The 26,010-nt window shown below is 43.8% G+C and overlaps 1 protein-coding gene across 6 annotated transcripts in view; it reads right to left on the reverse strand.

Annotated features, from left to right (window-relative positions):
* NECTIN1 (nectin cell adhesion molecule 1) overlaps positions 1–26,010 on the reverse strand; it is a 191,841-nt gene that overhangs the window by 79,039 nt on the left and 86,792 nt on the right. For all 6 annotated transcript variants that reach the window (XM_089537393.1, XM_089537388.1, XM_089537391.1 and 3 more), the window contains exons 2-5: positions 9,957–10,307; positions 7,990–8,292; positions 7,216–7,333; positions 1,825–1,976 (exon numbers count right to left, since the gene is read on the reverse strand). In XM_089537393.1, coding sequence (XP_089393519.1) covers positions 1,825–1,976; positions 7,216–7,333; positions 7,990–8,292; positions 9,957–10,307 — 924 coding nt within the window. The remainder of the gene's footprint in view (positions 1–1,824; positions 1,977–7,215; positions 7,334–7,989; positions 8,293–9,956; positions 10,308–26,010) is intronic.

Here is a 26,010-nt window from a genome sequence, read left to right on the forward strand (position 1 = left end):
ATAAACAATAACAACCAAGCATAAAAGCCCTCCATCTTTGATAATGGAATTTTAAATACAAGAATAAAATTTGAGAAACTCCTGGGCCAGAGGATGAGACCTACCTGCAAAGCAAAAGGAAATCTTGGACTCAGGGTGATAATACCTGGACATCTGAGCACTGACCTCATCCACTAGCATAAAGGAGGATGGAAGGCTTCCATAATGTCCCAATCAAACAACTACAATGTAATGTCTTCATCATGCCCTCTATCATTTCACAGAAGAAAAACAGGGACACGTGTGCCCAAGCAACACTGGCTTGTAGTCAAGATGGCAGACATTAATAATGAAGAAGAAATTAGGAAAGGTGGCAGCAGTTTGCTTTTGCCTGAACCTTCTGGGAAGAGGAAGAGCCTGCCCTCTCTTCTCCCCTCCTCACTTCTCTTCCCTGCTGAGTTGGTTTAGTACAAACTGCTTTCGCTTTTTGAATTCAGTTTGCAGCAATGGAAGTTAAGTCAAGGACAAAGGGGGAAAGTGGAGGAGAGAGAAACTGGGATACCTGAAAAGCAGCTGAAAAAGTGGGGAAACAAAGGAATGTCCCTGTCAAATTAGGACAGTTGGAAAGTATGGTTCAGCTACTGCTACTGGTTTACTATTACCTGTTGGTGTAATATCCTCTGTTTCTACATCCAGTGAGAAGTGACCATGTTTTGCCATATGAACAACTGTTGTCCCACTGTTGTCAACCCAACATGTCCAGAAGTGACTTCATCTACTTAAGACCTGAATGCAATGCTTCCTTCCATTTAGAACATGGTTCTCCAGCTTTGTTCCTCCAGGTTCTTTGGACCTCAGCTCCCAGAATCCTTGAACTTTGGTCATGCTGGTTAGGACTTCTGGAATGATCCCACACATATGGAAAATCCACAGTAGAGACCCATTTTTTAAGGACATCACATATTTTTGGTGACATTACTCTGCCCTTCCTACTACCAACAATTTCTTCTGTAGCTCAGAGAGATGCTTCTTAGGTTATCTGATTTGGGACACTGGCAGGTCCCCCCAAATGTACCAGGGACTGGCACAATATTTTTACCAATTGACCGCCTTCCTGCAAACTAGCCATAGGCCAGCATTTATGGAGCAGCTTGCAAAATGGCACCAGTCTGTAGGCTATCACTTTGGATAGAATTGGTTCACAGCAGTGTCGCTTCCCCAAACAACTAGTCAAACGTACTGAAAACAAACAACAGTCCTTTTGACAGGTGGCTTTTGATCTTAAACCTTTTGCAAACCACAACTAGCTCAGCAGGAACACACTTCTCTTCTTTTGTCCTTGTACCCATTCCCTTTGGCATCTTTCTCCTTCATTCTCCTTCACTCTCCCTCATTTTCAGAGCACACAAGCTAGCTTTCATGCTGTCATCGCTTTGAATCAGACAAGGAAAAGAAAACAAGGGAAGGCAAGATGAATCAAAGCATCAGCAAACAGAAGGAAAAAAGCGCAGGAGAGGGAACGAAACAAGGAAGCCCAATGAAGGATTGCTCCTTGCGGGAAACACAGCTTTAGGCAGGCCTTGGAAAGGTGCTTGTTGAGGACTACAGCTCCCTAAATTCCCAGATGTCATGGTCCTTGTAGTCTGAAACAGGTACCTTTGTGCATGGCAAAAAAGTACTGCATGACTTGGACTACCAAACTGGTTTTGCCCAAAGAGGACGGGGAACAGTTGATCAGTAACAACAAGGTAGCAAAACACTGTGTGCAACTTAAGTAAGATTCCCTCTTGTAAACCACACCCAACTACTACAGAACATGGTTTTCTGGGGTAGGGGCTTTCCTACCTGTGACATTAACTTCCACCAGGCCAGACCGTGTGCCAATAGTGTTGGTAGCCTCGCAGACATATGTCCCTGCCAAGTTGTACGTCACTGGTCCCTTGAAAAACAAGGTGCTGTTTTGAACCTCCACATTGTCAGGAAGCGAGCCATTCATTCTGTCAAAGAAGAAACACTGACTGGTTAGAGAAACTTCTCTTGTGCAGCCAACCAATTCTGGTTGTTTGTCAGATTCCATCGCCTGAATCAATGATACAATATAGCTGCAGATAAGTGTAATTTATTTGGCAAAAAGAGCCTCACCATTTGAAATGGAAACGTTACTAATCCAAAAAAGCTACCAGAAATCTGGGTTAACCCACCATCCCTCCAAATGACTGACTTCTGAGATTGCTCACACACTCTTTTAGGGCCACCTTAAAGGTGAGACACTTGCTTGTATCCAATGAATTTGATTTTTCCAGGATGCTGAACCTGGCAGTTAGAGACAACTTCTCAGCCTGGGGATTCAAATTTTAATTTCCCTGACCTCCAGGCTATGCTTTTGCCAACACTCTCAGTCTTCCCCTCTGTGTTGATGGTTCTTTCCCCCCGTAGCAAGGACTAACATATTATTAGCCCAGTCCTATTATCCCAAAATAAAACGGGAACAATGCACGGATGAATCAGTGACAACATTTCAGCCGTACGATATGGCCCCTGAATAAAATGGGAGAGACTGAGCGATGAATCAATCTCAAAAGCATTTTGGAAAGGCACAGAAGAAACAAACATAAATATTGGTGGGTGCATAGGAAAAGAAATTATGCAGTTTGCTTATGTTTAATTACCGATACGAGGCAAAGCAATTACTTTAGCTAAAGCAATTGGGCAGTGTGAAAGTGAGTGACGGAGCACCTGTCTTGCAATGCAGAAGCTCCCAGGTTCCATCACCAGAAAGTCCAAGGAAAAAAGGATCAGTAAGCAAATAAGACACTACTGCCTGTCAATACATGCGTAGATGGCTGTATATCATCCATTCTCCTACAAGTAAGCTTCATAATTAAAACATACATTCTCTATTTCCGTAAAAAAAATAAGTCATTCATAGGAAACAAGCAGGAATAAGTTGATGCTTGGTTGCTTCCATGAAAACAAGGAGTGCATCACCAAACCCATGCCAGCTCCACCAAAAAGAGGAGGCTACACTTTGCTTTAGAAAACAGGAGCGATTTGGAGACTAAAGGGGAGAATATGGCCACCACCAGTCTTGCAAATAAGCCTGTTAAGTGACCACTCCCCAGGGAAACAAATAGCTTGCTCACCTATCCATACCCACTTTAGTCTGAGGGACCCTGAAAGAAAAAAAATAAGTTAAATGTTTCTGTTAAACTTTGGACCAGCTGTTGTAATTAATACTATGATGTTTGCAAACTGGCAAATTGAACGGAGGGTGGCAGATCCTCCCTGTTAGATGTCTCTTTCCCTTTGTAAGACATGATCCCATAGGTTTTCATACTCTCCAACTGTCATAATTTGGCAGGGACAGTCCTGGTTAATCCTCTGATGTCCCACTGTTTCTGCTGCTTTTAAAATATCTCTGTTTTTCTCTCCTCCTCCCACTTTGCCCTCAGCTTAGTTCAGTTGCTGAAAATTAGTACAGAAGTAGCTTGCCTTCAATAAACTCAGTGGGAAGGAGAAGAAAAGAAGGGCAGATTCTTGCTCTTCCCTGTAAGAACAGGCAAACCCAAACTGCTGCAGTTTACACACACACACACACACACACACACACACACACACACACTCTTATATATAACACACACACACACATATATACTATGCTCTAGTCCTGGTTTACTTTTGTGAAATATTGGAGGGTATGGGTTCTGTCCCTTCTGCTTTCCCATTCTAGTTCAGAAAATTTTCACTTTTAGGGTTTTTTTGGGGGGGAGGGGGGTTCAAAAACAAAAAGAAGGCTAAAAGGTTATCCATCCACTTTTGGAAACTCCTAGATAAATTATGCTACACATAATAGTGTCATGGTATAATTTCCCCTGAAAGTAAAACTGGAATGAATTCTACAGACTCATATTTTCTAGAAAAGATATTGTAGGTTTCCCCAAGCCAGTGGTCTATAGCTCTGATGCAGAGCCCATCCCTCCACCAGTATGCTGGCTGGGGATGACAGGAATTTTAGCCTTAGACATCTGAGGTGGAACAGGTTGGGGAAAGCTATTACAAATCCTCCTTGTACTATCTTCTCTTTCAGGCAGGGTAGAAAATGGAACCTTCTGAGCTGTGGGTGTGATCTGGGACAGGGACACTGAGAAAGAAAAGAAAGCCCTCTTCTTTCATCACTGCCATTGTTAGTTCTGTGTTTTCCCCACTGGCAATGCTCACTAGAATAAAAAGCAGTCTGCTTTTGGGCTGTGTGAATTTTAAAAAAAGAAAGAAAGAATAAAAATAGACCAGCCCTGCATCCATTTGTGTTGATCCTTCTCCCCAGCGGCTTTGACTTGGGTCTTGATCTTTTCCATTTATTCTGCAGAAAGCCAAAACGTTGGGTAGAATGCATACCGACAGATAAGAGAAACTACATTTCTCTGGAGGAGTAGCAGCACCAAACTCATCATGTCTAGGCTCTGTAACGGGAGAAAAGCCCTCTCTCCACCCCAACCGCCATTGCCCTGGCCTCAGAAGGATGGCAGAAGAGGCAGGCACAGCTGCATCATGCCTCACACTAGATGCAAATGAAAGGTCCTGTCACTGCAGTGGCTCAAAGGGAGAGAAACAGCCTTGACAGACCAGTCATAAAGGCTGGATTGGGGCAGAGTGGGGGTGTGGCATCCACACAACACATGGCCCAACTCTGATCCCATGCTGGCGCGACGCCGCATGCCCCACCACACAGCCAGTGGCATCATGGTGCTCCTCTGGTACTGCATCCAAATGATGCAGTGCCAAAGAAGCACCGAAAAGCCGCAGTACCCATGGCTATGGCACCCTTTTAACGATGCAAAAAGGACCCACTTTTTGCAGCTCCTTTTTGCACTGCAGAAAGGCCAGATCAGGGCTGCGGCATGTTGTTGCCATGGCCCCAATCCAGCGTTGAAAGGGGTGGCCTGTTTAGCCCCTAAGAGAGGTAGTCATAGCTCCATCATGCCTTGGACCAGATGCAGAAGAAAGGCCCTCCATCTATCCCAAATGCCATTGCACTGGCCTTGGAGGGAGAGAAGAAGAGGCAGGTCCAATTCACCATGCCTTGGTCTAGAAGCAGATGAAAGACCCTCCATAAATCCCAAATACCATTGCCCTAGTTTTGGAGGAAGAGAAGAAGCTTCATCATGCTTGGGCCCAGGAGCAGATAAAAGGCTCTCCCTCCATCCCAACTGCCATTGCCCTGGCCACAGAGGGAGAGAAGAAGCCAATACAGCCCCATCATGATTGCATGATTACAGCCATAATTACAAATAGCTCTATGGAAATTACAAGCCCATTTTTTAAAAACTAACAAAACTAGATCACTCATATCGATCAAGAGGGGGCAACCTGGTGCTCCATCAGATGCTGATGGAGTACATCTCCCATAAGCCCCCATCAGTCTCGCAGATGGTCACTGATTATTGGAGCTTAGTCCAAAACATCTGGCAGTCTCTAGCTTGCCTAACACTGATGGATGTGATGTTTCTTTTGCAGGGAGAGTATTTAAAACCATCCAGATACAAAATCTCAGCATTTTTTTTAGAACAGTCCCATAAGGTGAAGTCAATAGTATTATCCTGGTACTAGAGATGGTGATGGGATGCGTGGGGTGGGGGGTGGCATCCTATTCTGCAAGCCATACTCTGCAACCTGAACCCTTGCAGAACACTGGATTTCTGCCTCTTCCGCTGCTGTTTGTGAGAATTAGGCTGGTTACTTACTCTCTCACGCTCCTGACTCCAACCAGGTCATCCCAGGTGATCAGACTTGTGAGTCACTGACTGCTGATCAAATCTGTTCGCCTGGAAACACACACACAGGCACACACACACAGGCACGCACCCAGCCAGGCAGGGATGCTTATTGGGGTGGAAACCAACCTCAGTAGCTGAGTGAGGATGAGGGAATTGTATTTGAAAAAAGAAGAGAGAAGACCTGAGGCTGTTGAGAAGGGACAGGTCTGTGGGGACTCGCTTGCTGCTTATTTGAGCTCCATGAGCTGCAAAAAAGGGGTGGTAGGGAGGGCTAAGAGAAGTTCCTTTTTTGGGACCACAACAGTCAGAATCTCCGAACCAGCATGATCAGTAGGTTGAACATCTGTTACTGCATAATTTAAGTTTGCTCTCTTACATATCTGATCGCAATCATTTTCTCTTTTCTTTCCAAAGGGAAAGTGTTTTCATTTTTGCTGTTGTTAAACAATTAGAAATCCAAAATCCTCACTGGTCTGTTACAAAACATCATGATCTAACAGCAGACCTTGATCTACCCCTTGTTCACTTTAGTATCTGCAGTTTCTCTGAGGCTTGGTGTGGATCCAGGTAGACTTTTCTGTGGGCAAGGGGCTCCTTTTCAATATTATTTTTGGACAGGGCAGGCAATTCAACATAGGTTTCAGTCTGCCATCAACATCTGCTTGAGTCAGCTCACTGTGATTGGTTTATATCATTTCAGACTGGACAATTTGCATCCATTCCTCTTGGCATCATGGAATAATGATATATGATATGATATGATTTAAAAAATCCCTACATGCAGAAAGATAGCACACCAAATTGAGAAGGCTAAATCCTCATCTTCCTGCTGTGCTAGCTTTCTATATGGAGGGTATTCCTTCTTCATACTGCTACAGGCTGAACCGCCTTCATCCGAAATGCTTGGGAACAGAACTCTCTTGAAATTTGGATTTTTTAAAAATTATTTTGAAATACATATATTTGATAATATGTACATAGTGAGGTATCTTGGAGATAAGACCCAACTCTAAGCACAAAACTCATTTCAGTTTCATACACACTGCACATAGCCTGAAAGTAAATGTATAGACTATTGTTCATAATTTTGTGCACTAAAGTAAGTTTGTGTGTAGTACTGAACCATCAGAAAGCAACGGTGTCACTATCTTGGTCAACCATGAAAATCTTTTGGTTTTTGGAATATTTTGGATTTAGGAATTTGAGGTAAGGGAATTCCTTACTTGTAGCAATGAGTTTTCAATCCTGCCACGTCCTAGCTGTAAAATGTGACATAGTACAGCCCAGTCTTATGTTTGTCACCTAAGAGAGACCTAGACTTCTCCAGTTATACACAGTTTGGGGTCGATGTTGTGTTCCCACCAACCAAATTGCTCTCCAGCACTTTTAAGGATGACTCTGCCATCTGAGCTACAGGTAACCATAAAGGCTCAAGACACTGGGACTATGAATAGGTACTTACAACTTCCACTGGTACTGGGTGGCCGGAGGGTTGGCATCTGATGTACACGTCAATTTCACATCCTTCCGGTTGAGGTACCAGTTGCCATCAAAGCCATCGATCCTCACTTCAGGCTCGTCTGTGAGAGGAGCAGAAGGGGCCAAGTTGGGACAGACAGCCATGAAGGGCAGAAGAAGAGGAGAAACCAAGGCCAAGAGGGTGAGAGGGGAAGGCGGCACGAAGGAGTGGGAAGAGAAAGGAAAAATCAGAATGGAAAAGATGATGAACAAAAAGAAAAGAATAAAGGAGGGAAAGAGATGAAGAAAGGAGAAGGGTATAATGACAGGAGAGAGGAGAGGAAAGGAAGCAAAGACATAAGACGAAGGAGAAGAACAAATGACCATTAATACTCATTATCTAAATCTGGAATGGGGAAAGTGTGCCATCAAGTTTTTTCCTTGATACAAAACATTCCCGAGAGAGTATAGGTGGCAATTTTTAGAGGGTGTATGTGGCAATTCAAGGGGTTGCCCTAACTGGACAGGTGACTTGAGGGTACATAGACACCCACCTAAGATGCTGAACCCTATCGAACATGTGGTGTTCAGCACCTTAGGCAGTGCTTTTAAAGTTCAGTCTAAAACCCAGAGTCAATTCACCATCCCCTATGATGTAGGAGTCACTGGCCACTACTGACTTTGGGCCCCAAGACCCACCACCTTCCATGGTTCTCCAAGGCACTTGCTCCACCATGGTCTGGATGAGGCCCACAGCCTTCCTGCCTCTCCTACTTACACAGCACATTGAGGGTCATGCTGTCGGTGAAGCGGTCCAGCTGGTAGTTGACCACGCACATGAGCTGCTGCCGGTGGGCCTCGCGGCTGGGCAGGAGGCGGTAGCGGCTGATGACGGTGATGGTGCCATTGTTGTTGCGGATTTCCTGGAACTCGGCCTCCCCTTTCAGTTTGGTGTCCCACGTCACAGTGCTGGGAGGTTTCCCATTGGAGGAGGTGCAGGTGGCCACCACGATCTTCTCGGTCATGCCGGCCCTGGCAATGAGTGGGCTTGTGGTTCTCACCATCTGGTTAATTGGTTTGGCTATGAGGGAGGGGGATAAAAAGAATAAGGGACAAGGAGGATGAAAGGAGGGCTGAGAATATTCTCTGATTAGGGCTGAGCCACATTTGTGGGTGATCATTCTCTCTGCAAAATGAAGAATTTTCCAAATCCCAAAATGTTCTGCAAAACGAAATTTCCTCCCCCAAACTTCCCTGTCTATACAATTCTTTGCTGTCCCCTTTCTTCTTGGCAAGTCTTTGGCATGTTTTTTTTTAAGCATTCTTCTTTCTGGATACAAGACTCTGCCAAACAGGGAGATATAGCCAATATACCCCAGGAGCACCAGATACTGTCTGATCTTGGAAGCTAAGTAGAGCCGGCTCTGTTTAGTACTGCAAACAAATACCAGGTGCTGTAGGCTGTATTTCAGAGGAAGGAACTGGCAAAACCACCCCTGGGGATTCCTTGGCTAAGAAAATCCCATGAAATCCATAGGATCACCATTAAGTTGACAGGTGTCTTGAAGGCACACGTGCACATTAAAACTTGGTGATGTCATATAGATGTATCTATTTGGGGTTATCATGAAGCCAAATCAGAGGGAGCCCTCCTGAATTATTACTAAACTGTTGTGCATCCTTGGAGTTTCAGAGAAGGCAAAAATGTTTTTTGCAGAATGTGCTCCCCTACAGTACATTAGGGAAGTGAATGAGAATTGCTTGGAGACTTGGGATATGAATCTGCTCCCCATTTGCAGAGAATGGTGTACATAGGTTTCATGAAAGGGCAAGCAAGGGGTATCCTTAGAGATATGATGGCCTGGAAAAAAATTATAACAGGTAAAATTTTTCTCCGTCAGTTCTTCCTCCCCATACACTTAGGACTCAAGTCAACTAAACAAAATAAGTCTTACTTCTGATTAAATGTGCATAGGATTTCTCTGTAAACTGGTTCAAATGCCAAATAGCACATGTTCTGTGTTAATTAAGTTATAAAGGACACATTTTACGTTGCTGAAAGGTAAAATATATTGAGGTTTGATACGAAACTACGTACTGCATGCATTTCATTTCCCCACTGTCTTCAATGTTTTCTTCCTAGGGGAAAAAGCAATGATATGTTCCCCCTCCACCGTAATTTCAAAATTTCCATAATGTTTTACATCTCCCTCCTTCCTTCTGCTCGCCTTCAATCCAGCCATCACTGAGGACCAGCCACTGAAGTACACTCTGGAATATAGGGCTGTGTCCCTAAGTTACATCACTTTTTAGAGGCCCCACATCATTACCCAAGATGAAGGGTATTATTTGAATAATGGGGTGCTTATGGTCCATGTGTTGTAGTTTTCCCACCGCTGCTGGTGGGTGGATTCAGGGGTAGGGGCTACATATGGCCCAGAGATGCATTTGGTCCACAGAAGAGGGATGGTGTGGGTCTTAGCATGTGAAAAACTGGCTTGGCCTGAATCAGACCCAATTCAACTGTTCACATGTCAAACCCCCCACATTCACATTTTGATTTCAGGGAAACACTAGAGTCAGTCCCAACTTTGCCAACTCCAGGGCAAAGTCCAGTTAATGGAGAAAACTCACAGTATTTCCCTGGTAGTTGTCATGCAAACAGAGAACAATAGCTTCAAGACAAGGATGGTTTTTTTTTTAACCGTGTGGACAAGGCCACAAAAAGGATGCCCATCAACTTACCCAACACCGTGAGGTTGAGTTGATTCTCCCGGTTGCCAGTGGGGAACGTTGCAAACTCACAGATGTAAACACCTTCATCGTCCAGTTCAAGACGTGACAGCTGAATGGTCCCGTCCTTGGTGGAAGGCTCTCGGAAAGTCACCCTCTCCTTGTATGGTGCCAAGATGGAGACACCCATGTTGGGGTTGAAGATGGCCACATTCTGCTTGGAGCCATTGGTGGCTTTCTGCCAGGTGACTTGGGTGATTTTCACGCTAGGGGAAGGGTTGGTCATGCTGCAGTGCAGGATCACGTTGGTCCCGATGAACCCCGAGACAGTGTCATTGACCAGCACCATCTGAGCCCAGAGGCCTGCAATGAGAAAGAGAAAGAGAAGGAGGGTTGATGAGAAAGAGGAGTCCGACAGCTAGAGGAAATGATCCTCCAGTTGTTGGGGATTCCCAGCATGCCGTTTGTCCAATTAATTTTCCCTGCTTGTAGCAGCAGGTTTCCACAAGCCCTTCTAAATATGGCTTCCGGCTCTACAGATAAACGCGGGAGAGACAGCAAAACTGCAAGAGAAGGCTTCCCTTTTCTAACCGGTGATTTATTTAATTTTTTTAAAGCATCTTTTAATTTTCTGTCTCTCACAAGGAAAGCCAGCAGGATGCTAAAGCAGCCTTGTCTAGTTTTGGAAAGTTAGCAGTCCACATTTGCCCCTCTCCTCCTGGTAACATATAGCTTGTTATTCTAAAAGGAAGCAATGGGAGTACATATCTGCAGTGGCAGCCCTTTTGTCAGTGGGATGGAGAATCCGCACTGGGGTTTGGTGTAAACGTAAACAGAGGTGTCCAGGGTGGGAGATCCCTATCCCCCATGTAGGTTCAACACCATCCATAGTGTCTTTACATTTTTGGACTTAAACCAAGAGCGGATTTTCCACCCCATGGACAGGGGAGTTACCAGGTGACACTAGCATGTGTGAGGATGGGAAGTTTCAGCCTAGATGAGATTCCAACTTGCCATTAGCAATCAAAAGAGGAACTGAAACTTGCTAAGAAAACTCTGTGATAGGTTTGCATTATCGTTGCCAAGTCTGAAATGCCTTGAAGGTACACAACACAGCCTGCTTTGAAGCAATTCTACATATTTATAAGGCAGTTCATGTGGGAATGAATGCTCAGGGACTGTTTCTTGGAGCAGCCACTGGCCACTTGAATGTATTCATGAAACATCATGAAACTAGTACCCCACTGGTATTTATTTGTTTTGTTTTTGTCTTGCCTTTCTCCTTGCACAGGATTCAAAGTAGCTGGTGGAAACCTCATGTCACCTCGTGTCTGGCCCAGGGTTCCCAGGCCTTTGCTGTGTAGGTCAGAGCTTCAGTTGCCAAGTAGCAAGCCCTGAGCAACTGTGATGGGAAATTCAGTGAGGGATCAATTTCCATGGACTGAGTAATGGAGAGAAAATGCAATATACAGTATATGCATGTATGAAGAAAATTGTATTTCCTAGGGGGCTTTGTGAATTGGTGGTCCAAAAAATAGTAGTAGTAGTAGTAGTAGTAGTAGTAGTAGTAGTTCTTGACATTCTGCAATAGAAATACTTGTTTTCTAGGGTTACACACATTGTCTTGAATGCCCTCAAGCTATTTCTTCTGTCATTCCATTAGTAAGCTTTTCACCTTGATGTCTGCATGGATATGTCTGAAACTGCAGTTTCCCCCAAGTTAGGAATTTGCCAGACTACAACTCCCATCATCCCCAAATAGCAAAGGTGAGAAGTAGGTAACAGAATAAGGTCAAAGGGATCATTTCAAGGGACAAAAGGAGTAAGGATTCATTGCCCTGTAAAACTGCATGCCTCATCCCTGTGATTAGCAGGACAGCAAAATGACTAATCCAAGATAGCAATAAATGCAGAATTATGCAAGATTCTGAAAAGGAAAAGAAAAAAAAAGTGCTTGCTTTGCACAGTTTACACAGGAAGCAAATTATCTATCTGCATTCTTTATGGACATAGAAGTATAGCCTGTTGCTCACTTTAGAGCAACCTTTTAATGGAATCCAATGCATGTTTACTTGGAAGGAATCCTTTCTTGAAATGGAACTTCCTTTTTAGTTGCTTTGGATTGCAACTCTAGTTGGTGAATCACAAGGCTTTTCGTTGATCAGTCAATGAATGTATTATACAGCCACCCAGAATACAATTCTGGAAACCACAACAGGTTCCGGGAATCAGGGCAGGGTGACTTTCTAATTTTGCATTGCACAACTAAATTAGCATATGCAATTTTATGCAAATTGGTATCCTATTGGGGGGGGGTGATGTAGCCCCCCGCAGGGGATCTCCGATGATGGATTCTAAGGTGAAAGGGACCATTAAGCATCAGGTTTAAAATAAAATCACTAATGTTCCTCTGTCTCAGGTGATTCCTTTCCTTTATTACCAAGGCCCAGAGAAGAAGATAATCAACATTTTAATTTGGTTTCCTTGCCTCCCTTCAAATTTCTGCTGCTACTGCACCTCTCCCTAATCTGCGTGTTTAAAGATAACACTCCAATAATTATACAGCTGGTATTTACATTTAAAACAGAATAAGTTGGGGGGCGGGGAAGGACAGGGAGTACACAATGGAGAACAGGAATAGCAGGTCTTCCTTGACATGTGAAGCAAGGGGAGGTAGAGAAAAACTAGACACATGGAAAGGAGGTGCAATGCAAGAAAGAGAACAAAGGGCATATCTGTACTGCATAATTATAGCAGTTTGATGCCACTTTTAACTTCCATGGCACTATGCCATGGGATCCTCTGGTTTGTAGGTTGGTGAGAGACTTCAGATTGTTCATTATGCTTCTCTAAATTCCACAAGAAAAGGAGCACAAATGGCATTGGAGTTTTGCTTCAGAGAACTTGCAGCAGCTAGAATTCTCTAAGTACCACACTACAAATCCAAGGATTCCATAGGATGGGGACAGAGCAGTTAAAACACACAGTATTCATTGCTAATGTTGTGTTCCTCCAAGTCGTTTCTGATTTATAGCGACCCTAAGGCCTTAGGGTCATGGGGTTTTCTTGATAAGATTATTCAGAGGAGATTTGCCATTGCCTTCCTCTGAAGCTGAGAACATGTGACTTGCCCAAAGTCACCCAGTAGGTTTAATGATCAAGCTGGGCATTGAACCCTGGTCTCCAGGGTTGCAATCCAACACTCAAACCACTATGCCATTCTTGCACGTGTAAAGAAATATGGAAATATAGGAGGAGAGGAGAAAAAGGAAAGGGAAGAAGGAAAAGAAGGAAAGCAATCAGAGCTGGAATATGACATTAAAAGTGAGACCAAGAGGAGGGCCCTTGGTTGCATAAAGACAGCCAAGATGCTCTCTGCTCTGTTCACTTTAAAAGCCCATGTGTCCCAAAGGCTTATGGAGTGTGCTTTTGGACACATCCTTAGTTCACACAATCCTGTTGAGTTAGACAATCCTCATCCTGTGCAAAATGAGACTACTTCTCTCACACACACCCTTCTACACAACTCAGCACTGTAGAAGATGAATGGCAATGGGCAGGCTGGCAATCTGCCTTGCAGAGAAACTTGCATTTGTTATTCTGTGCCTTCAAGTCATTTCTGATTCATGGTGACCCTACGGCCAACAGGGCTTTCTTGATAAAATTTGTTCAGAGCGGGGTTTGCCTTTGCCTCCCTCTGTGGCTGAGAGAATATGTCATACCCAAGGTCACCCAGTGGGTTTCCAAGGCTGAGCAAGGATTCGAAACCTGGTCTCTAGAGTTTTAATCCAGCACTCAACCCACTACACCACACTGCCTTACCAGGGGCAAAGTGTGGAAGAGAGGGAGCAATGAGAAGTAGTAGCAATAACATCTTCTTGACAGCTTTCTCCCTTTGCATATATGTTCACACACTAAAGACAAAAGAGAACAGATGATGATGATGATGATGATGATGATGATGGTGATGATGATGATGATGTTCTTTTAAGATGATATCTCCCAGGAACACCTAGCAGTGGCCATGCTGGTTAGGAGATTTGGGGAGTTGTAATCCAAGGGTATATCTCCACTGTAGAAATAATGAAGTTTGACACCACTTTAAATGCTGCCAGTCTATCCTATGGAATCCTGGGATTTGTTGTTTTATAAGGTATTTAGCCTTCTTTGCCAAAGAGGGCTGGTGCCTCACAACACTATAAATCCCAGGAATCTAAAGGAATGAGCCAGACCAGTTAATTTGGAGTTGAAGTGCAATATTTCTACAGTGTAGATGCACTTCAAGAAGGAATATTCCCAAGATCTAAAACAAACACACACAGACACACAAATGCACAGGAATGGGAGTGCATCTCTCAACAAGCCTGTTTCCAATTTCAGCAATGACAATCCACTGGCATCACCTTCCGAAGTACCAGGTGCAGCCGCCCCGGCATCCTCCGCCATCCCTCCTCACCTCTGCATGATTGATCTCAACTGCAAGCCCAGCAAAACCTTTACAACATGCAGATGCCATCTGGTGCTCAGGGCACCGCAACCATTCATCTAGAACACCTGCCCGCTATACTGAGCCTGCTGGCAGCCGTTACTTTGATGCATACATCCCTGCAGGTATAGGAGCAAAGTGAAGCATCGGGATACAGACCTGGAGAAGCTACTGTCCCATGCCTGCCACAGCTTAAGGATATTGGGAGATGCAGGGTTACAGGATAAACAGATCTTGGCACTAGGGAAAATAAGAATTTCTCAGTATGGCTCAGTGTGGTCCCGATGGTGCAGGTGAGAACTCAAACAATAGTAATAGCATTTTACAACCTGTAAGGCAATTGCTCCCAACAAGCTGGGTACTCGTTTTATCAGTTTACAAAAGGATGGAAGGCTGAGTCAGCCTTAGAGACCTCTGGGATCAAACTCACAATGTTGTGAAAATTCTACCTACCTTACTATCCTTGCTTTGTTCAAGCCGTTTAAACCATCCCGATTGACATTTTATAGAAGGGACAACATTTTACTATGCTGATGGGACTTGAGCATCCACAGATTTTGGTATCCACGAGGGGTTTGGGAACCAAATCCCAGCAGATACCATGGGCCCACTGTACTGAGTTCAAGGGAAAGTGGAGGATCAAACACAGAGGGCACTCAGTGTGGTGTTGTACTAAAATGCAATTCATGTTCATTTTTCAAACCTAACCCACCATGTCCTTCTGTTTCAACACACCCCAAATGGATCACCATACTGCAGACCACATTCCACGCCCTGGAAAGAAAGCTGAATTCTGTGTATATATTATGCAAAGGGAGGCCCACTGCATAATTTTACCTAGCATGAGGCAATTTTTCAGGTTTTGCTAGTCATGTGGAGAGCTTGGATCGCACCTAGTTCCTTGTCTTTTCCCATAACTAGCAGAACCTGAACTCTTCTTATTCAGCCACCCTCACTCTGCCTTTCAGCGTTGCTGAAGGCACTGCCCATTCCCTTTCAAACTTGCTTTTGCAACCATGAGGGCTAGAAACTTGCTTCCTCTTAGAATCCCCACCCCACATATACAAGGGCCCTTTCACATTGCACCATTATAGTACTTTGATTTCCTTTTAACTGCCTGGTTCCATCCTACAGAATCTGGGATTTGTAGTTCAGTGAGTCAGTAGACCTCTCTGGCAGGGAATTCTAAATACAGAAAATTCATTAAACTATGAATTCCAGGGCTCCATAGGAGGCCAGCAGGGAAGTTAAGGTAGCTATAATTGTGTGAGGAAGCACACAATGCTGAAACACTCGGCTTGTAACTGGTGCCACAAAGGATCAACTTTCCAAGCGTATCATTGTTAAGTGTGTGCCAGGTGAGAAATGGGCTTTTCCAAACCATGCATCCCTGCCAGCCTGGCTAGCAACAGGCTCTGTCATGCTCTTGCACACTCTGTTTCCCAAAACAACACATTCCACAAGAAAAGGAGCACAAGAATGAAGCCACCAACCTGCTTCGAGTTCATGCATCCAAAAGACAGGGAGAAACAGAGCTGCCACTGTCCTGGGATGCAGAATCGAGGATTAAGTCAAGATATTTTGTTCTGAGATGATGATGCCTACATTAATTTCTCCCGCAAAAAGGTTTCTCCAGGATAGAGAAGCAGGCAAATGGCAGCAAGGCCAGCTTAAATGCACCAACACTGCTACTATGAACTCAAAAGAAGCCTCTCAAAATCTACCAAGACTGTGTGGTAGAGTGGTTTGAACATTAATGGAGTGGGACTATGGAAGATGAAATCGCCACTTTACTTTGTAACTCACTGGATGATCTTGGGGCAGTTCTATACCCTGAGCCTTACCCTCCCTTGCAGGGGTTGCTCTGAAGATAAAAGAAGATGGAAAGAACCATGTATACGCCCTTGGTCAGCTGTACTCCTTGGAGTAAAGGAGGGTATACACATACCCTTCCTTTGATATCCACCCTGGGAGGGTGATGGATCTAAAGAAGCAGGAGTGGGAATCTTGTTATCTTCCAGATATTGTTGGACTGGATTTCCCAGTATTCCTTACCCTTTGCAATGCTGGTTATGGCTGCTGGTACTTACAGTCCAACAACTTCTGAAAAGCCACATGATTTCTTGTGTCCCTTGAATCCCATTGAATCTTGTGCCATCTGGAATCTCAATTTTATTTGGGGGAATGGTGGACTATAAATCCAACCAACCAACCAACCAACCAACCAACCAACCAACCAACCAACCAACCAATATTCTGCCCCTATTCTAGACTAGTCCATTGTAAACAAGGCCAAGTTCCCACATTGCAAGCATCATTTCACAGATTACAGCTGGGACATATGTAGCCAAGCAATATCAATGAGTGGTGAAAGTTATTCATGAGGAAGAATGCACCAGTTAGGAAAGGCTGCAGCAGTTTGCTTTTCCTTGAGCCTACTGGGAAGCGGAAAGACTATTCTTCTCTTCTCCCTGGTGAGTTAGCCATGTGCAAACTATTTTTGCCCTTTAAACCCAATTTACAACTGCTGAAGTAAGCTGAGGACAAAGGGGAAAGGTAGGATAAAACAGCTGAAAAGGTGGGATGACAGAGGATGTAATGGAACTGTCCCTGTCAAATAAGGATAGTTGAGGGATATGTCATCCTGCAGCAAGACAGGACAGATAACATGCGTGGCTGGAGGCTGTGCCCTAAAGTACACTTCCCAGGGACTGAATCCCTGGTAAACAGCGTGGGACTTACTCTGAGTAAACATGCATGGGCTTGTGTGGCTCCTGGGGCAAGCCAGAGAGCAATGGCAGGGCACTCCTATACAGGCCTCTTTGGAAGCAAGTCCCACTGTGTTCTCTCCTGCTTGCTCCCGGCAAAATGGGGAGGGGTTGGAGAGGAAGCTCAAGCATCGGGGCTTCCCCAAATCCTCTCTCCATCTTCACCAGCTGCATTGCTCCTGCAATTGAAGGAGGTCAACCAGGCAGAGGGATGCTTTGTAAAAAACCCCCCACAAAACCATACAGCCGTGCACAGCCAAGCATGCTAAGTACAGCTCGCCCCCTCCCTCCACCTTGCCTCGAGTATTCAGGGCTAAAAAGCAGCCAAGTGCTGGAGACATCCCGGTGCCAAAGCCTTCATTAGCGGAGACCTTGGCCCTCCTTCCTCTGGCTTTGCATTTGAAGTGGTTTGCATGGCATGCCCATGCCAGAGAGATCAGCAAGTGGGGGGTGGGGGGAAGAGAGACTGGCTGAGTTTTACAACAGAGTGGCTCTCTTAGGTACCTTTGGAAGAGTGTGTGCTTTCAGCAAATGGTGTCTCTCGTGTCAGTGGGGTGCTGAATCTGCTCTGGGATCAAGGCTGAACTTTGAAGGCCCCATCCAAGTTTTGGGGGTTAGAGTTCAGCACTGTAGAATTGTATGAGTCAGAAGGGACTCCAAGGATCATCTAATCCCATCCCATGCCACTGCAAGAAAACACAGCTAAAGCACCCTGGAGAGACAGCCATCCAACCTCAAGTTTAAAAACCTCAAGTGAAGGAAAAGTCCACCATTTTCTAACAGTGTCTACTTTAATGCTAAACAGCTCTTACCATTTCAAAGTTCTTCCTAATGTTTGATCACATTCTTCTTGCAATTTGAATTCACTGGTTCATGTCCTGCCCACTGGAGTAGCGAAGACATTGGTTAGCTATTTAAAACCCGGGCTAAAATTTGGAATGGATCTACAAATATGGGAGCCACTTATCATCACTGAGCCATGCCATGGTTTTCCTTCTCCGACTTCACAAAAATAAAAGGAAAATCGAATGCATCATGATTGAGACAGGTTCAGAGGGGGAAAGGCAAGGCGTGAATGGATTTGTTGTTGTTGTCTGCCTTCAAGTTGTTCAACAGCCCCTTTCCTCATCAATTTTCCATGTTCCATGTAAGCCTGAGTTGTTCTGCCCTTTCTCTTCATTACTGTATCAATGGCTTCTCCCCCATTCTATGATCTAAGCTGCAGTGGACCACTTTAGTAGGTCTAGGGGTCAATTTTCTTTCCTAGAATTGCATGGAGTGCTGAAATCCTCTCATCCTGAAATGCAAGTGGAAGTTTACTTCTGATTTTGAAAAATGCATATTTCTTTTAATGTTCAGCAAAACATGTGGGCCCTGCAACCTATTTCAAAGGCTTCTGAGAAAGGCCATTCCACCCATTTTTCTTATTAGAAAAGGACAAAAGTTGGGGTGCATCAGGAAAGAGTCCTGGAAGGCGCTACGTGGCCCCGGGGCCACACTTCCTTCATCTAGAGGCAAAACTATCGAAAGATTGTGCAGCACTACATTGATGTGGCCCATCTTATCTTATGTGGAGGGATTACAGTTTGACAATATTAAAGGTTCACTGGTACAGGGGGTAGGGATGGGTCCTGGCATCCTTAAGCAGCACACATTTCCCTTTCCACCATGTTCATGCACTTGACATTTTCTCATTTTGCTGTTAACACGAGGCGGGAAGAGTGTTCATACCAGGAAAATTGCCGTTTTTATGGGCACAGTCAAGAGGCTGAGTTCTGAAAAGGTCACATATTCTCCTCCCTCTCCAAAACTCCAAAGTCAAACCCTGAGCATCAAAACATCATATTGGAAACCTCCAACTTGAAAACTCGAGAAAAAGCACCACTTACAAATGCTTTTTAGCTTAAGGAAAAGAACAACAGCCACCCACAATCTCCGTGGCCCAATCAATTCCCTAGGTTTTCTCCGGAATCTTGAAATGTGGGCTAGAATTCATGGAGATAAGCATAGACATTTTCTTCTCTTTCTGCTTTAAAGAAATAGAATGGCTATGCCTCCACACCATGGCAGAAAGACAGAAAAATAAAACAAAATCAACCATGAAAACCCAAAATTAAGTGTTCACCACTCTGTTGATGTTGTTTTTTAAAAGGAATTTTATATTTACACTCCACTATTCTCTGAAGACACTCAGAGCAGCTAATGTGTATGTCCCAGCTGAACTGACATTCAGGTACTGCTCAAGTCCAGATTTCTGCAAAATGAACTTTACTGAGCATCTTCCGCTAGTCCCCGGAGAGGCTGAGTTTTTCTTCCCTAAATGCTATTCTTAGCTATTAGATATGCTGAATTACTTCTCAGTAAATGTGGACAGGCACAGAACTGCGAGTGTCATACCTAGTCAACATTGTGGTGCATGCAGAAACATCTCATTCTGCAACACACATCACCCATTAATAGACCTGTGTGTGAATGTGGTCAAAATCTGGGTTGACCTAAGAACAATTTCCTACTTTGGACACTTTGTGTATGTGTGCTTCAATCAAAGCAACCCCACCCCCTCCAAAAAAAATAATAATGTGCCAGTCCTTTCACTCTTCTGCAGGTTCAGAAAATCTTGTGGGAGTTGACCATTTTTTCTATGTGTGTGTGTGTGTGTGTGTCTTAACCTACTGAAGATGAAAGAAAATTGCAATTTGCAAACCTTCTTTCTGTTCCTGCATCCAATGAAGGGAGGAGATGTAAATGCCTTGCTCTGATACTGGAATCAGCAGAAGCAGCAACAATGCTTAGATGGGTACAACTCAACTCCTTGAGCTTAAAGAGTCAGTCTCTTTGCATTCCACCATCAGGAACTAAGTGCTCAAGAGTCTCACTTCCAAAGCTCAGTAGATGATCCCCAATCACTAGAAAGCGGGGATTTATGCTCTCAGCTGCCACAGCGGAGCATCAAATCAATGCCTCTTTGTTAGGACAAACCACGTGGACCTGATGCTGCTTTGCACAACTTCCCACAGGCTTGGCGCACTGCTGATTTCGCCCCCTCCATCCCTCTTTCCTTCCCTCTCTCGTTCCCAAGTAACTCATCCTGCCTGCCAGACCCTGAAGGCACTGGATACAGTAGTGGTACCTTTTTCCAGCATCACCGCCTTGAGAGATGTGGCAAGAGAACATCTTACTAATGGATGTGTCATGGGGGTTCAGAGCCATTAAAAGGTAGCAATCTTCGTGACTCAGCTCTGAGCAAAGAAGATGGAGGGAACAACCTGGAAGGAGCAGACTGCATTCTCTCTTTCCCCCCAATCCATTACATCCAAGCAACGCAGTACAATCAGCCCTCCATAGTCATGGATATTTCATACATGGATTCAAGCATCCACAGCTTGAAAATAAATTTCAAAATGCAAGATTCAAAATTCCTTTTTTAGTCTCATGACACAAGCTGACATCCTTGAAGTTTGGGTAGATGAGAAATTATGTTTCCTTTCACAAGTATGGAAAACATCCTATAAGAATAAGAGAACTGTCAAGTTGGAAGGGACCCAAAAATGCTCTCCTGGGTTTCAGGTAAGATCATTTCCCTATACTGAGATCTTTAGTATTCCCCAGTGGTCTTTTAGCCAAGTATTAGCCAGAGTATTCTGCTGTTTAACTTTCAAAATCAGATTAAATCAAGGAGAAAGGACAATCTCATTTCTTAACACACAGCCCGTTTCTTAAATATCAATAATGTATGTGTCTACCCATCAAGTTGGCAGAATTATCTGGAAGAATCAGGGCATAGAGTTTATTCATTCCTACTGAACAGAGTACTGCACATCCATTTTTAAAACAATTTTTGGTTCATTCAACTCATTTCAGTCTTTCCTCTAATCTCAATGGTATTGCCACACACATGCTCAAAGAGAAAATCATGCAAAGCACAATATCAGAACAGGATATATTGAGTGCCTTGCAATTCTTTTTGTTCAGTATATATATTTTTAACCAATTCATATGTCTGCTTATATACATTCATAATAAAACACTGGGTTCCAGGGGTACAGAAGAGACTATTAACATGTTTATACTTATGGTTGCATTGGGGTTTCTTTAGGTGTAATGTTGCAGCAAGGTACAGGAGCATGTGTGAGCTTCAACAGAGCACCACGAAAAAACATGCATATTTATCAGATGGTACATACAAAGTTGTGAAAATTACTTTTTTGGGGGGTTGCATGTTCTATCAATGCATATATTACATGAACACTGACATTGTAGGTAATATGTTCTGCACCATGGACGTCTCTTTGAAAGTTCCAGTTAAAACCTGCAGCAGATTCTTTTCTCCTCTGATGTCATTGTCTCCTTCTGAATCTGTTCCCTATACTTTTATTGCTTTAAGCTCTATATTTTCTACTGACTCTTCAGTGCATCGGTTCCAGATTCCTTCCCAGCATGGCTTTGGGATTTCATTGCCCCTCTTGGGCTGCACATTTGGCCCAAACCAAATCTATCTATCTATCTATCTATCTATCTATCTATCTATCTATCTATCTATCTATCTATTTTGTGTAATTTTCTCCTGACATTCAACATTCTGAAGTGTTGAACAGGAATCATTCTGCAGAGAAAAAAAATAACATTTTTTTGCACAAAACCATTATTTTATGTGCAGAAAATGGGGTTTTCAGTGTAGAAAACACCACTTCACATGCTTTTCCCTGCAGACCCCCCCCCCCCCCCCACACACAACATTTTGGGACATTCAAAGACATGCATAATACTGCAGCGGGATATTTGTTTTCTCCTTCAGAGACAACTATTTTCTTTATTCCTCTTCGCAGGTGAGGATGAAATACCTGTGGCTTTCCATTCCCTAATCCTGAGTTTGGCAAGATTAAACAGATACTTTTTATTGTGGCTCAGCAGAAGGCTCTAGTTGACAGAAGACTTGAACCCAGATCTCCTTGTGTCAGCTAAGCCTCTTAAAGGTAACACCTTCTGATTTCTGATGAAACTAAGAGCTTTGTTTCTAATTTGTTCCTAATTCCGTTCTACAGCTGGTACCCCACCTAGTTTTCTACGTACGAACCAAAGCATCTGCCTGACTTGTTCACATCCTTGGTGGGCAACAGTAAAGGGAGCAGAAACCATCTGCTCTTCCATGCCTGCCTGATGCAGTGCAGCTTCTGGTCATCATTTTGACCAATTTTCAACAGATTTCAGCTGATGATAGCCATTTGGAAATATGGGATGGGATGTCAGGTAGAAGATGGAGATGCTGCTCTGGAGACATGGACATGAACCAAAGGATTCAGATTGCAAGACAAGAGAATCCACCTAAACGTTAGGAAGAACCTCTTTTATTGTAAGAGTTATTTGACAATGGCATAGACTGCTTCTCTGGGTGGTGGACTTTCCATCTTTAGAAGTCCTTGAGCAGAGGTTGGAGGACCATTGTTCCAGAGTGCTTTAGCTGTTCATTCCTCCATGGCAGGAGGTTGGGTTAGACAGCTATTGTGGACCCTATATGATTTTATGGTTTGTTAGGGGTTGTGCTTTATGGGGTTTTTTTTTTTGGGGGGGGGGCTCTGAGAATAAAAAATGCATTTTCAGGTGGTCTTGGGCCAGTTTTTACATTTAAAAAATCACCTGAAAATTGCCCCTAACTGATTTTTTTTTTTTTGGGGGGTGGGAGTCTGTAGGCTTTGGGAAAATTGCATTGAGGAGGTCCCACATGCTACATGTGGCCTGCAGGCTGGGCTTTCCCCAACCCTGCTCTAGATTAAGCCTCCTTTATTTAGGGGCCTGGAGAGCCAGGGTGGTATATTGGTCTGAGTGTTGGACTATGACTATGGAGATTCGGGTTCAAATCACGGCTCAGCCATATAAACCCTCTCGGCTTACTCTCTCAGCTGCGGAAGATAGCAATGGCACACTCCCTCGGAAGAAACTTGCCAAGAAAAGCCCATGACAGATTCGCCTTAAGGTCTCCATAAGTTGGAAATGACTTGAAGGCACACAATAAGGACAAATTTATGGCTTGGACCCGAGTTACTTGAAGGAATGCCTCTCGCCATATAGTCCGCCCCACACTCTCAGAACATCAGGAAAAAATGTATTAATACACCCTAAGGTGAGACTAACAGCAACCCACCAGAGAGCATTTTCATCAGCTGCACCAATGTACTGGAATAAACTTCCAGAAGAGCTTCGCATGACCCCTACATTGGACGCCTTCAAAAAGGCTTTAAAGACCCACCTCTTCCAACTAGCATTTCCTTTGGACTCCTCATAGAGACTGTCTCCTCTGATACGAATGATTAACCACAATTGATAGATTCCTTGCCTGTTTTATTGTCTGCATGTTTTATTGATGTTCGATTTTATTGGTTTTTATTGATATATACATTGAGATACTGCTATTATGATGTAAAAGTTTTAAATGATTTTGTGAACCGCTTTGATCGCCTTGCAAGAGCGGTATATAAATAAAGCATATTATTATTATTATTATTATTATTATTATTAAAATTAAATTTAGGGGCTGGAAACTTCATTCTTCCCCTTTTCCTGTTCCTTCCCACTCCAACCTTCCAAAGGTGGAAGAAGAAGAGGCTGGAGTGAGGAGGAAAGAGAGCTTCAAGCGGACTAGACTGATTTGTTTGGGAAAGAAAGAGGTGAGAGGTTTAAGCTTTACAATGGGGATGGGTGGAAGTAGTAGGAGGAAAAGGGATAGAACCAACAGGAGAGGAATATTCCCCCCTGAGCTAGAAGGTTATAGAGGAGGGCTCAGAAGCTGAAAAATCACAACTCTCCTTGGCTGGGAGAGTTTGTGACTCATACGACAGCAGCACAATAGAGGCATCACAAAAGCCAACCCAAGGCTGACTCAACTGACTTGAATGGCAACAACAGCAGGAAGGCAAAAAGGAGAAAGGACAAACTGTGCACATGTTTCCCCTCATTGCAATCATCTTCCTTTGCTCACAAAAATCTGTGGTTGTAAGTTTCTTAACAATACAATTCATCTTCCACGAATGAGAAGGTGGCCCATTTCCCCTCTGTGCGTCTTGGATGTCTGGCTGACAAATCTTTGTCCTCACCTACCAGTGCCATCTTAGTTAGAGAGATGAATCCACTTTGGTTTCTAGTCTGAACTTTAAGAAACCTAACCACACTCCTGAGCCCTACCCCAAAATATTTGCAGCACCTTGGGCTGGCCCATTGATCTCCCAGCTACTAGCTGCCATTATGAGTGATACCATCAGATTCTTCTCCATCTGACATTGAACCCTGAGCCTTCAAGATGTGGGCTACCATTGGGCTACAATACTGTCTTTTCCTCCTCTAGCATTTGATCTCATTAATACTGGTTCTTTGCTACTCCTCACTGACTAGTTCTCGTTTTGAGCGCTGTGCTCAGTTGGTTGTTGTATATGCCTTCAAGTTTTGTATATACCTTCATGTTGTTTCTGAGTTATGGTGACCCTCAGGCAAAGCTATCACAGGGTTTTCTTGGCAAAATTTGTCCACTGCTTTCCTCTGAGGCCGAGAGTGTGTGCCTCACTCAAGTTCACCCAGTGGGTTTAAATGTTGAGCAGGGATTTAAACCCTGATCAATAGGGTCATATTCCAGTGCTTAAACCATGACACCATTGGCTCTAAGGACCAGTTCGGCTGACCTTTTTTTTTAAAGGAAGGAAGGAAGGAAGGAAGGAAGGAAGGAAGGAAGGAAGGAAGGAGAGATTCTAAGGAATGGAACAAACAAAGGGGTTTAGGACAGATGTCAGGTGAGGGTTAGCAGAATGCAGTGGGTTTCTTTAGTTCAGAGAAAAGAAGATTAGGAGGGTGGAGGATGTAAGACCAGAGCAGCTTTCAAAGACCTGAGAAGCAGCCATCAGAAAGTCGATGTGTAACCCTCTTACAGAAGCACTGTGGGAAGGAGAGGAAACAATGAAGGCAATTCAGGAAACTTCAATCCCACTATAATCATGTTCCTTTGAAATCAAGTTCCATCTCATTGAAGTTGAAAAGCTTTACGCACCAGTTTTGGCTCGCAAAGCCCATTGATTTCAATGGGATGTAAGAACACTCACAATATTGTAGTTGGGTTTTCTCATTTCTCTTCCCCCTCCCCCCCGGATTGTGGCAAAGGGTTAAAGCAAAAGAGATCTGGTTGCAACTGGAAGGAAAAGTTCCCTCCCCAATTGATACCATTGATATGAGCTGTTGAGCAATGAGAAAGATATTGGCTAAGGAGGTTGGAGAACATGTTTCTGTGCATCAGTTACTTTTGTGGTTTCGCAAGTGGGATCTATGAAAACTGTCTCTTGAGAACAAGTCTATTCACCCACTCTTGAGAACAAGTCTATTCCCTTGAAAAATACTGGGATTTAAAGAAAATAATAATAGCAAAGCAAAAGCAAAATGCCCCATTCTGCAAAGCTTAATCGATTCTTCAGAAGAACTGGTTGATTTCAGGGAGAAAGAGCCATCCAGGTTTAATTCGCTAAAAAGGTGTTTCCAATGAATTGGGAAGCAATTTTTTAAAAAAGAAAATCAAATATTATTTTAAAATTGATATGCTTTTAAAAACCTCATGCAGCAGGCAGGATTTTACAACAGCCTCCCCAGCACCACATTTCTCTCTCTCAGAGAAGGTAGATCACAACACTTTCCAACTGAGCTTCAGCTCATGGAAAGGAAAACCTTTTTGAAAAGTTATTCCACCTACACACCATGCTCTCTATGTACGGTTGCAAAAGCTGGGGAGTGAAGGAAGCTGACAGAAAGAAAATAAACTAATTGGAAATGTGGCACTGGTTCT

Source organism: Sceloporus occidentalis, unplaced genomic scaffold (genome assembly GCF_023333645.1).
Source record: "Sceloporus occidentalis isolate IW3139 unplaced genomic scaffold, rSceOcc1.0.p SCAF_9, whole genome shotgun sequence".
Classification (NCBI taxonomy): domain Eukaryota; kingdom Metazoa; phylum Chordata; class Lepidosauria; order Squamata; family Phrynosomatidae; genus Sceloporus; species Sceloporus occidentalis.